Here is a 14,898-nt window from a genome sequence, read left to right on the forward strand (position 1 = left end):
AAAACCTTTTCCAGTGCTGCTACTGAATAGGTGGAGGGGGGGCTGTCTATGTGTGGCACACCCTTTGATTATCACTCTGAGTCATAATACTTCTACTACTTGGGAAATGCTGCAGAAATCCACCAGGCTAAGCCCTCCTGATACCTTTCAATATTTAAAAGTTATGAAAGGGAGAGATGACAACAAAAAAATCCATCCAGGAAAGAGTAAGCAGAGGAACCTCTGGCTCAGCATATGGAGGCAAAAACCACCACCAACCAGGATAACATAAGCAGAACAGAGCCAGAACAGGTGGTGATGGTATCTAGGTTTATTTTCAAGAAGGATTTTTTTTTTTTTTTTTAAAACCTCCTTCAAGATCAGTGGAAATGGCAAAATACCTGGAAGGAGAGGTCACTGTAGTAGATCCTACAATGGAAAGCACTACTTTGTCTACATGAGACTTCATGCACAATTTACATCATAGCTTCTATTACAAGATATTTAATATTTAAACATTCATTCCTTCTCTATAACCTCTAACACACACATGCACACGCACACACATACTTTGGCTTTGTACAAAGTTAGCCAAACTATCCCACAACACTAGAGGGAAAACCAAGGCGGACATTTTAAAAAAAAACAGTCAAGTTAACTTAAATGTCAAAAAGAGGTATGTTGCAGGCATAATTAAGATTGAAACAGAAAAACAGATTTCCGTTATTGTTTCTGTAAATAAAATACAAGATTAAGTTACATACAGTTCCCGAGAGGACATCATGAGGGCAGCAGTTTAGGAGGTGGCTCTTGCACACTCGGTCATCACTGAATTTGATTCGCTGACGAGTAGTGTCCCCTGAAATATAGAAATGAAGATACTCCAGGTTAGACAAATGGAGAAGCCAGCCTGCTTTTGCAAGTTTTATGTTCAAAGTGTTAACAATTCCTTTACCCCAAAATGAACAAAGAAACCCTACTGGAAGCTAAAATTTAAAGGATTAAGTACCCTTTAATCCACACCCAAACATTAACTATGTATTAAATTTTTACATACTATATGCTGCTGTTTAAATGTAATTGTAAGCTTCCACTTTTTCAAGTGTTTTTAATATATTTTTTATTGAAAAAAGCAGTGTATTAGGTAAAAACACTTTGCTAGGATAGCATCAATGTAAGATGCTATATAGGTGTCTGTTCCAGATTTTGTGTAAACTACCATAATAGATTTGTACTTGGCAGTTAGCATACAACAGTCTTACAAACATATAATAATACACACTTAGAGCCTCCACTGAACACCATCTGCCATTTCTTCCATTACTTTCTTCTTGGATGCAAAGCATCCCCTTACTTCTGGTGGGGCAGGGTAAATAGAGGGCAAAAGAATGGATTAAGTAATTAGAAACCTGAAAGAACCAGTCATACAAATAGACATTGCCTATATGTAACATTACTTTTACAGAAGCTTGCAACCCCCATGTCATAGACCCCATCTGCTGCATGTTGCTGAGCTGGAAGCATTTTAATTCTATTTTCATAATGGTGTAGCTCCTGCGTCACAGCAGAAGCATCAACCTGCTTACCACACAATGAGGTCCAATTGCAAGTTTAAAAAATCCCATCTGTGAACAAGGTTGGATATTTCAGTTCCAAATAACCAATTATTGAGGGTGTTTTTTATTGCAGGATTTGTTTTCCTTAAAAAGTCAAAATGGAACAGTCACTATTCCATTTCTGGAAGTGAGGTCACGCAAAGATTTTTTTCCTGTAGAGATACAGGAGTTATAAAACATCTCAAAATCTCACAGGGTCTATCTACTCATTAAAATACAATAACCTCCTTACATCACTATTAAATGAAAACCTACTGGTGAATTACTGAAGCAAGGACAGCTGTTGGAGAAAAAGTACAATGAGTTCAGTTTGCAACTTTTTCCCATCCCATTACCAAAGTACTTTAAAGAGGGTGGATATATTTGCAGTTATGAATGTAGTCACATCTCCATTCTAATAAACCTGAAACATCTCAGAATTTTAAATCTATGAAATGGTTCAACAAGCCCAATCCATTTGTTAACTATACAATAAAATGGTCATGCCCTTCATTCTATTATGTAATCTCATTTTTAAATATCACTGCTATGCATAGGAAACTAAAACGTAACATTTTCAGATGGGCTGAACTTCATTCAAGTTGTTAAACAACTGAAAATTTCCAGAACAAGACACACTTAATTTGCCTGTAGGATGCAACACAATCTTAAGACCAGTAATTCACAGGCTAGAACAGCTTCGGAGCAGTTCAACAATAGGTTTTCTAGAGGCTAAGTCTTCAGTTTTAATAGGTTATTTGTAAAACTAAAAATTTAGAATAATCCCTTATTCAATCACGCCTGCTACTGCAGTAAAAGGCTTTTTTGGGGGGTCCATTTTTTTTTTTTAAAACACAACTGCGTTTGTTCCACATTCATTAACACATCTGAAAAGTTAGTGATAACTCACGGCTCGGCGAATGCGGGGCCTTTCTGACACTCCCTTGCAGATTGAAGTAGGCAGGCAAAGATACATTGAACCTTTATAAATAAAACAAGGGGCCAGATTGTTCAGTTTGTATAGAATAGACTCTGCCAGCAATTTCAACACAGCATCTAGAAATACATGTTGACTGTAAAGATTCTTGTACATGAAAACAAATGAACAAAACCAATTGGAGTGTTTAAAAAAAAAAAAAGATAGCTGATGGCCTGCTAGAACTAATGAGAGGGATACTGAGACTGGGGAGTAGCTAAACGACTTATGTTCCTCAGGCCTAGGGAGATAGGAGTGTTTTCAGAGATGTCACTAAGCTCCAGTGGGAGCATTCTTTGTACCTTTCCAACAATCAACAACTGATTGTACATCAGCAATGTACTCAGCCTCTCTTGCCTTTCTATTTACATAGCATGTGAGATTTAGGAAGAAGGGATGGGACAATACAGAGAAAACAGAGGTAAACCTCTATCCCGATATAACACGACCCGATATAACACAAATTTGGATATAATGTGGTAAAGCAGCGCTCCTGGGAGGCGGGGCTGCGCGCTCCGGTGGATCAAAGCAAGTTCGATATAACACTGTTTCACCTATAATGCGGTAAGATTTTTTGGCTCCTGAGGACAGCGTTATATTGGGGTAGAGGTGTAGCTACAAAAATGAATGCATGAGTGACAACAGCTTTAAGAAACTGCTCCACATTTACATTCTAGTCACTATTTATGGATTCTGTATTATGTCTTCGTTCTAGTACCTAAATGTTTCCTGGGTAAGTTAGATCCACATATATAGCATTCTGTTCTTCTCTTTTCTCTGGTTATAAAAGATTGGTTTAATATATATTTGGATTTTTTTAAAATCAACTCTGCTGTTATCATAGAAAAGCTTTCTCAAAGAGAAGGCTCTTGCAACATACCCTAAAAGGTGGTTAAGTTCTGAGTTAGTTCATCTGAGAGCTCATTCCACAGCTAGATGCCTTGAATAAAAATACTCTGTCTCAAGCGTTTTGTGAATTGGTGCTGTCCCAAAGCTGCACAGATGTCTTGGCAGGTCATAAAAGAAGATGCAGTCACAGTAGTTTACTCCTAACCCATTGATGACCTTCTGCTACGAGAAGGTGAGGGCTCATTTTTTATGTGCCTTTGCTGGGTAAGGTATGTGAGAGGGGAGAAAGACAAGAAACCAAATGCCTGGGACTCAGTCTGCTGCAAAGGGAGAAACTTTCTGAGAATTATTTTTGTAATGCAATAGCAGCTGTTCCTTCCCAGAGCTTTCCAATAACCAAGTGATTTGGGTGTGAATAAGCCAAGGTTCACAAGCGTTCTACTAATCAAAATGAATGTTCCTCTTGGTCTGATTGGATTTAATTAAGCAGCCACAGCATTCACTTTAATATTTTACCATATGAAAACAGTCACTAAACAAACCTATGAAATATTTATGAATATAACCTTGTGTTTTCACAAGGGAAAAAAATCTAAATGCAAGTAGTAATAATTTTTAAAGTGTTTTAAAATTATCTTAACTGATTAAATACAATTAAACCCCTCTGTAAGCTGTAGCCTAGCTTTTTGATTGCACCACACTGCCTTTTTTTTTAAAACCTTGATTCCATTGTGTTTCACATTTTTCTGAGATAAAATAACTCAGTTAAGTAACTTGTTTTTTGTAATTAGACATATGTATTGAGGCTAAGCTTACTGGAGACCACAAAGCCTTATTCTTTTTTTGTTACTATTCTAATAAATTAGTCTTTTAAAATATTTGACTATTTTTGATATTGGTCAATTGACAAGTCAGATATTGTCAATTATTTTTGGACTGGTCAAATGACCAACCAACCCTATTCTTAACTTTGCTCCTGCAGAGTATTACGTGGTTGATCTTCAGGGCTTACACTTACTAAAAATGGAAAACGTTAATGTATTAATGTGTTACAGGAATCAGCATCTATTCTATTATGACCCATTTCAGTGCTCCCAATTGGATTTTATTTGTTTATGTTGATTGACAGTGGATTTATATGGAAACTCAAAAGGATTGATTTAATTCACCTAAAGAAATAGCAGCTTCAGTTTTATACAAGATATCTGACCCAAACCATATTTCTGTGACGTATTATACTAGGGGTGAGCGGGAGAAGAACTTTAAATGGGAATGAAGCTATTCAGGAAAAAAGCCAATTCTCAAGGATGCTTCTATGCTTATCCATCTCATTTCCTGAGATGCATGCACACAACATCCCTGTTAGTATTAATACACACATCAGGAAGAGACCAGACCCCAAACAATGGCAGTAATAATGCAACAGTCATTTTAGAAAACTGTTTTGCTACATTAAATAAAAAAAAATGTTGACTAAAAAGCAACAAAAGTCAACAGCTAAGACCAAATTATACTGCTGAGCTTTAAAGAAAATTTAAGGGCTAAGAGCACACTTAGTACCTGTAAGCTCTCAAGATCGATCCTTGTAAGTACAAGTTATTTTAAACACCCTCCAAAAATCAAACTTTGCTGTGAACATCCACTATTTTCCTTCAGTTCACGCTTGAAGGAATTTACAGGACATTTTGAGTGCTGATTTTGGCAAGGAGTTTGTATATTTCAACCATCTTTGCAATAACTAATTAAAGACTAGTTTCATTTCAATCTATTTCTTGTTCACAATATTGTAACATACTATGAACAGCAATTTATTCCTTCCATTTTAGGATCATATATTCTAGCAGGAATTACCATTTAGTGCTAAACCTTAAACTCTAATACCAAGGCACAAGTGCAATGCAACCAAACACTATGGCGATGTCTCTTCGCATTTGGAGGGCAGGATCAAGCACTTAGTTTTTTCTGTATTAAGCTATATTTACCAAGACAGATTAGGCTTTTTCCTCATAACTTACACACTAAAAGTTGACATCTGTTTAATACCTACCACACTGTCTTTACCATAATATATTAATAGGAATAATATATTCTAAGTACAGTATCCCTCATACTTTACACTGCTCCCTGAGAATATAAGATTGACAGCTATATGCCACAGCCACGAACAGTTCACTTAAAATTTACTTCTGAACATGAAACGTATCAAGAAGGAACATTATTCCCAAGCCTGTCCCAAGAGGCAAGAAGCTACCATCTTATTTTTATACAGATGTTGTTCCAACAGGATCTTAAATCCTAGGTCTCAACTCTGCAGCCTGAGACTGGCTGAGAATTTCTTGAACATTTTTTAGGTTTGTTTATTTAAAGGGCAGCAGCAGCAGGGCTGAGCACAAGTCAGCAGCTCACTCCCTCAATGGCAGATGGATGCCAGTCACTGAGCATGGATCACAGCCCTGGGAATCTTCCCATCAGTTCCCGATTATGAAGCAGGTAAACCTCTCAAAAGAAACAAGCCACCTGATGTTAAAAATCTGCATCAAGAAGTGAAGTAAAATTAAGCTACCAAAAAAAAAAAATCACTTCAATAAAAAACCCTCCAAACTCTGAGGGAGCAGTGGGCAGGTGAGAAGAATCCTGTTGGAATTACAGCTTCAGAAAAGAATTACATGTCAGGAATGATCTCTTCTCTAAAGATACCATCCAACAAAATTCTCATTCCTGGAGAGTAAAAAGTACACGAGATGTCCCAAAAGAGAGCAAGGTTGCAACACACAACACTAAGTCCAAAACCAATAATGTGACCAGGCAGGTTTATAAAAACAAAATTGAACACATAAGGGAGGGGTTAAATACCTTCTTTCATCAGACAAAACACAAACAGAATTTAAAAAAAAAAAAAAAAAAAAAGCTAAAAACCTTAAGATCAGCCAACTCAGATACGGGATATCCAAAAATGAAACAAACTTTTCAGGACAGAAGAGTTTGTTATTCCCTACTCTGTAAACAAATTCTGTAGTGCAAAGAAACCAAAACGTAATTCCCTCTTGATAGCTGAATCTAAGGAGTAATGTTTTGCAAACATGTGGAGAAAGAACAAAGATGATGTCTGTGAGCCAAATATCAGAGAGGCAGGGGAGACAAACTTGCCTTTGATTCAGTGAGGTTTGACATGACTATCTAGCTCACACCAGCCACGTCACAGCAACACAAAACAGATCCAGCCACTCTGACATGGTCTTCATAAAAATTACTGAATCAATTCTAAACAAAACATTGCCAAAGTTGTTGGAGTTTGCAAGGACTTTAGTCCCTCTCAAGGAAAATTTACAAGAAGATTTTAATCATCAAATATATGGAAAAGGGCTTCCCCAGGATAGTTTGCATGGAATTGGCAGTTACCTGTATACAATGTGAGAGAGACCCTATGATGCTTGTTTTCTCTGGGATTTCAGGGTTCACTGAGGTTGTCACATGTAGAGATGCACCATGGGTACTACAAAGCAATGGCCACAACTGTGTATCTAGGTACTTATTTGACCACCCTGTTCATGGTAGCAACTAAGAACATGGGCTCACAGGCTCTATGAGGAAGTACTAGATTTCTTGCAGCATCTCTTCCTGATAAGGTGCATGAACATATTCTCAGTGGGGTAGGGACAGAGGAGAAGCGATTGGGATAGTTTTTCTGAAAACCTGAACTTGTAGCTCCATTGAACAACTCTAAGAATGCACGTGTTCAAGGTGACCATGAAACTGCCTTGAAAAGGACCAACTTTCTTGTAGCCCCAAGTGCAAGAGATACCTGAAGCTATAGTGTCAAAGCTGGAACTTTTGTGCATTTAGAGCACAAGCCACAATACAAAACATACTCACCTACACTGAGAACTCTGATTGTTCCCAACACAGGGATAAAGAAATGGTTTGAAGCTGGTACTAGAGACCTCATGGTAGCGTCACGGAGGATCTGCAGTGATCTGGCTGGTTTGGCAAACATGTAATTGGCAAGCTCTTTGAGTTTGAGAATGATCGTCTTCCATAAAATGGTTGCCAATTATCACTAGTGAATCTGCAAGTGGATAATGAGACCAATCCAGGATACACAGATCTTGTCACAACTGAGGCAGACATTTCCCAACGGAATGGGGTAGATCTGGATTGTTGAGTTGGGCTGCAGCGCATTCTTTCTTCCTTTCCTGTTTCTCCATTTCCTGTTCTCAGTTGGATTTCAAAATACTGGGGTCGTTGCCACAAGGTCCTTTTCCATTTTGGTCAGTCCCGGGAAACCCAAACCCTTGAGTTTATGTCAATACTGCACTTCTTCATGTTGGCTTTGAGGGTGTCTTTGAAGTACTTTCTTTGCCCGGCCCTTGTCTGTTGGCCACGGCTCAGTTGTGAGAACATTACCTGCTTTGGGAGTTGATTTTCTGGCATCTGAAGCCAATGGAGTTGGTGGTGGATAATCAAAGCTTCAATGTTGGAGATCAAAGCTAGAGGTTTTGGCTTGGGACAGAACACGGACATAGATGTATCAGTCATCCGACTAGATTCGGAAGATCTTGCGGAGACACCATTGATGGTATCGTTCAAGAACCTTGAGGTGTCCCCTGTACATGGCTAAGGTTTCAGCACCATACAAGAGAGCTGGGATAAAAAAAGCCTTGAATACGAGAAGCTTGGTTTGATTCTTGATGTCACGATCTTTGAAGACACATTTTCTCAAGCATCTGAAAGCTGTACTAGAGCATGGAAGGCAGTGTTGAATTTCTTTGTCAAGGTCAGCTTTCTGTGACAGAACTACCAAGGTAAAGGGAGTGCTTGACATTCTCCAGGGTCTCTTCATTGATCTGAATTATGGGAGCAAGATCCTGGTGATGTAGAGCCTGTTGGAGGAGTACTTTTATTTTCTTGGTATTGCATGTGAGGCTGAGTTGATTTTAGGCCTCAGATTTTTTTTAAGATAGTCTTCTGAGTGGGCGCACAGGGTCCACTCATCTGCATATTGGAGTTCAATGAATGCTTTAGTGAGAATGTGCGTCTTGGATCAGAGGTGACCGAGGCCGAAGAGCTTGCTGTCCATTCTGTATTGAATATCAAATCCAAACGTATAATGGATCACTGAATCACTAACTCCATCTCAAGAACATGAACACAGATGAAATTTGAGGCTTCTTGACTTAAGTCTGGAGACTGAGACTTTGTCAGCATTCTAATACTTCATGAGCTGACTGGAGCCCAGTATCACTGACTTCAAAAGCTGAGACTTCCAGCGTATGACAGAGACAAGGCTTGTTAGGGCACTTGTATTCCAAGGTGATGGCGCGGGACACTTCAATGACTAGGCTGCTTCACTGAGCTGACCACAGAAGTGCTACATTTGAGCCAAAAGGACTGGCACAGACACAAAGTCAAATGATTCAGATGTCTCAACCAACTGAGGCTTCTGCCTTGAAGATTTACCCTTTGAAGCACTCTGGCGCAGACTCATGTCAGATGAACATGAATTTCTGGAGTTGCCAGGAGGATGCGTTTGAGACATTCTTCATGTCTTCTTAGAGCCCAACGTGACATCTGCCAATATATCTGGCACACTTTAACATTGTGGTTGATTCTATGCGCAGACAATGTAACAAATATGCTCATTTGTCATTAATAGTCCTGTTGCAAGGATGTGGTTTGAAGCTTGAGAGTGGTCTTCCTGGCTCCCTATGTCCTTCAGGAAAAAAAACAAAATACATCTCCAAGAGATATTAGGCTCAAATCATACTGCAGATGCATTACAAATGCCAGCACCAGGGTGCTAAAGACAGGTTCCCAATTCCAGGAAAACCATCGGCACTGACACTAAACAGGTGCCTAAAATATGAGACACGTGCAAAGCTGCTTCAGAGGTGGTGAAGTGCAGATAGACAAATAGACAAAGACCATGGGTAAGCACTGATTGAAGTGTTGAAACAGCTGGTGCAAAAGACAAAATTTAAGAGACTTGGATCAGAGTGGAAGCCGAAGACTTCATTATGAAATGATATTTTGCGTGTTTCCAGGAGTCAGGGGAAAGAGCTGGAGCAATGACTGGAGAGGTCCTTTGCGGACCACAGTTCAGGAATTGAACTGAAGGCTCCAAAGGCAGTGGTTAAACTAAATCGATGGCATGCATCCAGTACTAGAAGTGCTGGCCTGTTCTCCACCCCACCAATGACGTACATATGGACTAAATGTATTCAAGAGCTTAAGAAGTCCTGAGAGTCTCATGATGAGGTGGTTAAATCCTAACACGTTATGTTTAGAGAAGGTTTTGTTTTCCATTTACAGACTAAATGTGGAATTGTCTGTTCTCTGCTTCCACATAGATTGCAGTTCTTATAAATGCTCGTGATCTAAAACTACACAAGTAACCTATACAGCTGTAAAGATTACTCTATTCAACTCATTTTAATAGTTTCTTCTATATAAAACTTAATTTTTTTTTAAATCCCTGATTTTCCTCATATAAGCCTCATCAACAGACTACTCAACTTTGACTTTACAACATGTCAGGTTATTTGCATATAAGATAAATGCCATATCCTGAACTATATGACTACAACTTGCTATGTCACTTCACCTTAGAAAGAAGTCGGGCTCCATTTGCTCGATACCTTATACCGAGTGTTTATATGGTCACAATCACATATGTAAAATGCTGAAAATAATTAAAAACTTAAATATGTGCTTCCTGTAAGTACTAAATGAAGTAATTTCAACAAACATGTTCTGTGGGATGGAAATGACAGATCATTAAGAGACTGGAAGACAAGTTTCTACCTTGTGTTAATATTGAACTATTTAACATTTAAATAAAATGTTACTGCCTACTAAGTAAATACTAGAGTTCTGTTAGGAAGCAGTAGTAAAGCAAAATGAAAACTAGTCTTAACATCTTGACACTGAGCATACATGGTCACTGCCAATTTTAGTTAAAGGTCTTTATTTTCAAATATATTTCAGTTTAAAAATAGCAAAGAGGGCTTATTGTCAGGACAAAGCTACTACCCAACAGTAGGAAGAGTTTGACACTGATTCTCGTTAAAAGAATTTAAAAGAAAACGTGTCTATCTAATGTACAAAAAAAAAAGTTAATTTAATAAGCTCAGGGCTAAGTGTTATCAACCTGATGGCCTCTCCCACTCTCCCTTTTACTAGCAAATTTTGAAGTACTTGAGTTGGAATTGGATGCTAATCCTCTCATCCCAATTACTGTTTTGAGATTAAAAACAGCATATGCAAAGGAAAAAAAGGCATGCAAGTAAATTAACGGATATGTAACAAAACAGTGATAACATATTCCAGCGCTAAAAAAAGAAAATATGAAACAGAATTTTCAAAGTTGCCGTAACACACATACCACTAAATTCAGGAAGAGACTGTTTTACTTAACACTATGCAAAAATATATTTCCATAATTTACTATGCTAAGAGATACGCTTGATATACCCTCATCTTCCCCCAGTAGGTTATGTGTATTACAGACATATAACCTCTGCCTTCTCTCTAAATTAGGACTACTTAATCTAAGGGATGGTGTCCCTAGCCTCAGTCTGCTAGAAACTGGGAATGGACAACAGTGGACGGATCGCTTGATGATTACGGGTTTCAGAGTAGCTGCCGTGTTAGTCTGTATTCGCAAAAAGAAAAGGAGTACTTGTGGCACCTTAGAGACTAACACATTTATTTGAGCATGCAGGGGCTGGGACAAGCGGCCCAGCCCCTGCATGCTCAAATAAATTTGTTAGTCTCTAAGGTGCCACAAGTACTCCTTTTCTTTTTGATGATTACAGTTCTGTTCATTCCCTCAGGGGCATCGGCCACTGTCAGAAGACAGGATACTAGGCTAGATGAACCTTTGGTCTGACCGAGTATGGCCATTCTTATGTTCTAAGCTTCCATTTTTTAAACAGGGAAGTTTCTAGTTCTTAATGTTGAAAATACACTTCCATATATGAACCCAATGTAAATGATGGAACATACCATCGGCACAAATCTACATATAGTTCCAGTATTTCTGCAGCTGGTCATAGTTTGCTAAGCAGCAGCAACACTGTGTTCATTTTCACTGCTGCTACTCATAACCCTGTGAACTTCAATGAAACTGTCAATGACCACATCAATTTTATGTTGCTGACTGTTGGGAAAGTTCAGGAGGAGAGGCAACACTGTAATTATTCAATACCTCATCTTTATCTTTTGTATCTAAATTTGAGCCAATCGGAGTCAGATATATTTTTCAAGCCCTAATTATTAGCGTTTACTGTTATCTCTTCTAAGTATTCAGCATTTCAGCAATGGGAGTGCAAGCTGGAATCTATTCTGGTGCAGTTAGTACTTCTGTTGGTTCCTAAGTTTCAATTGCAGGATTTTTGTTACTGAATTTTCAGAACCAAAATTGAGTTTGCGGAGTGGGCAGTTATATTAAAAAAAAATCACCCATTTGCTTGTAAACGGAGAAAATCTGATCCGCAAGTTACTGAGGCATAGATTCATAGATTCTGAAGCCAGAAGGGATCATTGTGATCATTACATTTGACTCCTGTATAACACAAGTCATAGATCCTCCCTGAAATAATTCCTAGAGCAGATCATTCACAAAAACATCCAATCTTGATTAAAAAAATATCACTGATGGAAAATCCCTACCAGGAGCCTTGGTAAATTGTTCCAGTGATTAATTACTCACAATTACAAATTTACACCTTATTTTCTGTCTGAATGTGACAGTCAAAATAAATCTATAAGGTTCAAAAGGAACAATAAAAAGGGCAACATTTTCAAATTTAAGTACCTAAAGTTAGGCACCTACATCTGCAGCTTTCATTAACTTCAGCACCTCTGAAAATAAGACCACTTATTTAGTTACCTATATTTAAAGCATCTTCATTTGTAAGTCTTGATATAGTTGTATTAAATATGACTTAATTTTCCACACCTCCAGAGCACAGTTTCTCTCTAGTCATAGCTGTGTTAATTAATCCAGTTTTATGCTATCACCACAGGACTTGAACTGTTTGTTTGTTTTTTTTTTAATTATGGCATGCTCTACAACCAATCCACTTTCTACTCCCCCCCCCCCCAACAGCTTTCATGAGAAATTCTTAAAAGCTGAGCCCCTATGCAATCATTTCTCAATGTCACTCAATATACCCTTGTCAGAAAGGGTCTGGGAAAACAGGTAAGATTTGCCATTGTAGCCTGAAGGTCAAAGTCATGCTCTGTCTGATACATTCTCAACAGTATTGCATATAACATTTAAAATATCTAAACTATATCTCAATGACAGTGCAATATTCTGTCAGCTCGTTATTAATAAGTTCTTTTAATAAAAGGAAAACTGAATAGCAAGAATGTCAAACGGTATCACTGGAAAGGTCCTTCTATGGTCTAGTCTATCGCCTGTAGGATCAGCCTGCATACATTTATCTTCCCTTTTACCTACTTTCTGAACAGCTCTAATGGCGATGCCTCAGCCCCGCTGGAGTAAATTTTATTGACTTGAGCCTCACTTTCAAAAGTGCTCATCATTCCCGCCTGTTGATTGAAATGATGGTTTGGGTCAGACTTCCCTCGGACAGACTATTTCACCTCCCGCCATGGCTCTGCACCTGACGATTTGAAAGGCTGATTTCTCCTGTCCGAACAAAGCAAACTGCCGTGTCTCAGTACAACGAGCTACGAGGAAGGCTTTACAAGTGTTTATCTGTGACGGGGGGGAGGGGGGGGAGATGTCCTCTGCCGGGCGCGCGGGCCGGCTCGGAGGGCGGCGTGCTCCCCGAACCCGGGCTGGTCGCGGCCTCCGCCGGCTCGGGGAGGACAGGCCTGCGCCGACCAGCAAGAGGAAGGATGGATTTTTCCACCTCCTGACCGGAGAGCCCGCGGCTGCAGGGCTCGAGCTAGGGCGCGCGGGGCACCGGGGGTTTCGTTACAGACTCGCAGCCCGGTTCTTGCGGCGGCCGCTAGGGGCGGGGCCCGGCCCGGCCCGGCCCGCGCCCCTCACACAGCGCGTAACCGCCTCCCACCGGCCCTGTGCGCCGCCGATGACCTTTAACCCCTTAGCCCCGCCCCGAGCGGCAGGGGGAGCTGGCGCTCGTCCTGCCAATCATCGCTACCAGCCTAGCTCGCTTGCTGTTCCCAACCGTTGCCCCTGGCTGTGACCGCAGGGGGCAGCAGCCCCGCCCCCCGGCCGGGTGGCACTTACCGTCCCGGGACGTGCCCATGAGTTGGTCCAGCATGGCGCGCATCTGGGCCTGCGCCGACATCCTGAGCGCGCGAGGCCCGGCCTAGCCGGCGGAGTCTGTGTGAGCTCCGCCGACAGCGGCCTACAGCGCTTCGGTCCCGATGCTGCGCTCGCCCCTCTTACGGGTCCGGGCGGAGCCTCTCCCCGCGGCCGGTGGGGGCTACGATGGCGCCTCCGCCTCGCGCTCGCGGTTCGGGCCGAAGGGCAAAGCGGGAAACTGCTTCGCTTCCCCCGCGCGCGCCCCTTCACGCTTGTTACACGCGCGCGCGCCAGCGGTAACGGAAAGCCGCGCGACGCGCGCGCACTCGCTCCACCCCCGCCCCTTTCGACGTCAGCGCTATCAAGTGGCGCACCCCCTGATTGGGCGAGTAGACCGATATCTGTCTGTGACACGGGCAGCTCCGCGTTTCCGGATTGGATTCTAGAACCTTTCGTCCGGCTGGGCTAGCGCGCGTGCTGATTGGACAAGGGGCTCTCGTTCTCTTTCTGTGCGACGTCCTCTCCCCCCACCCCTTCCCCTTCGAGTCGGGCGAACCCAATCGTTGCGTCTCCCCGTTCGATAAATGCTCCCCCATCTACCCCTCCCCTCCAAGACTAGTACAATCCGCGTTCTGCTTGAGGAGCCTGGAGCAGCTGCGTGGCTGCGCGGTCCCCGCAATGGCCTGCCCGAGCCGCTGGAACACGCCTGGTGTCATCGGAGCCAAAGCCAAACAATAGTCCATTGGCAACAGTTGGACGGGCAAAATCTCTAACAGCTCGGTCTCAACAGACGGTGGAAAGTGACGGTGGACTTTCTTGCAGAGTAGTTTAGTAGAACTGAGCCTGGTGGTTGTTTTTGGTTAGCCGTCAGTTTTTGAAAAGATTCCTACTATGCAGATGTTTGTTGTGTAAAGACTTCAGTGAAAGGAAACGCTTTGGTTGCTAATGAATGTGTTGAATAAAACATAATCAAACAGATGGGGCATTTTGGTATCTGGTTAAAGGCATTCATTTCAAATCTAAATCCACAAAATGATAATTAAACCACTCCTGACATCTAAATAGTACATAATGTAAGAGAAATGTTGCTTTTCATGTTTTTGAAGCTTTTTCCATGCTACTAATGTTATTGTATATTCTGCCATCACTACATTGGCAAGTGACGTATCAAGCCCCCAATAATACAAATACTGGAAAAAAAAATCAATTTACTTTCTCTGCACGTGGAGGCTTGTTGGGTTCTCGGCTTTGGGTTC

At 41.0% G+C, this 14,898-nt stretch overlaps 1 protein-coding gene across 5 annotated transcripts in view; it reads right to left on the reverse strand.

Annotated features, from left to right (window-relative positions):
• The window catches only part of LOC119852892 (putative RNA-binding protein Luc7-like 2), a 58,309-nt gene extending 44,308 nt beyond the window's left edge, over window positions 1–14,001 (reverse strand). Inside the window, exons 1-4 of one of the 5 annotated variants that reach the window (XM_038394921.2) lie at window positions 13,625–14,001; window positions 2,485–2,555; window positions 1,262–1,335; window positions 744–838 (exon numbers count right to left, since the gene is read on the reverse strand). In XM_038394921.2, the coding sequence (XP_038250849.1) occupies window positions 744–838; window positions 1,262–1,325 (159 nt within the window). In that variant the 5' untranslated portion in view covers window positions 1,326–1,335; window positions 2,485–2,555; window positions 13,625–14,001. Of the gene's footprint in view, window positions 1–743; window positions 839–1,261; window positions 1,336–2,484; window positions 2,556–13,624 lie in introns of those variants that run through there. The other 4 variants (XM_043502501.1, XM_038394949.2, XM_043502512.1 and 1 more) reach the window with 4 other exon arrangements.
• Between the last annotated feature and the right edge of the window lie 897 nt (window positions 14,002–14,898).

This window comes from Dermochelys coriacea, chromosome 1 (genome assembly GCF_009764565.3).
Source record: "Dermochelys coriacea isolate rDerCor1 chromosome 1, rDerCor1.pri.v4, whole genome shotgun sequence".
Lineage (NCBI taxonomy): Eukaryota > Metazoa > Chordata > Testudines > Dermochelyidae > Dermochelys > Dermochelys coriacea.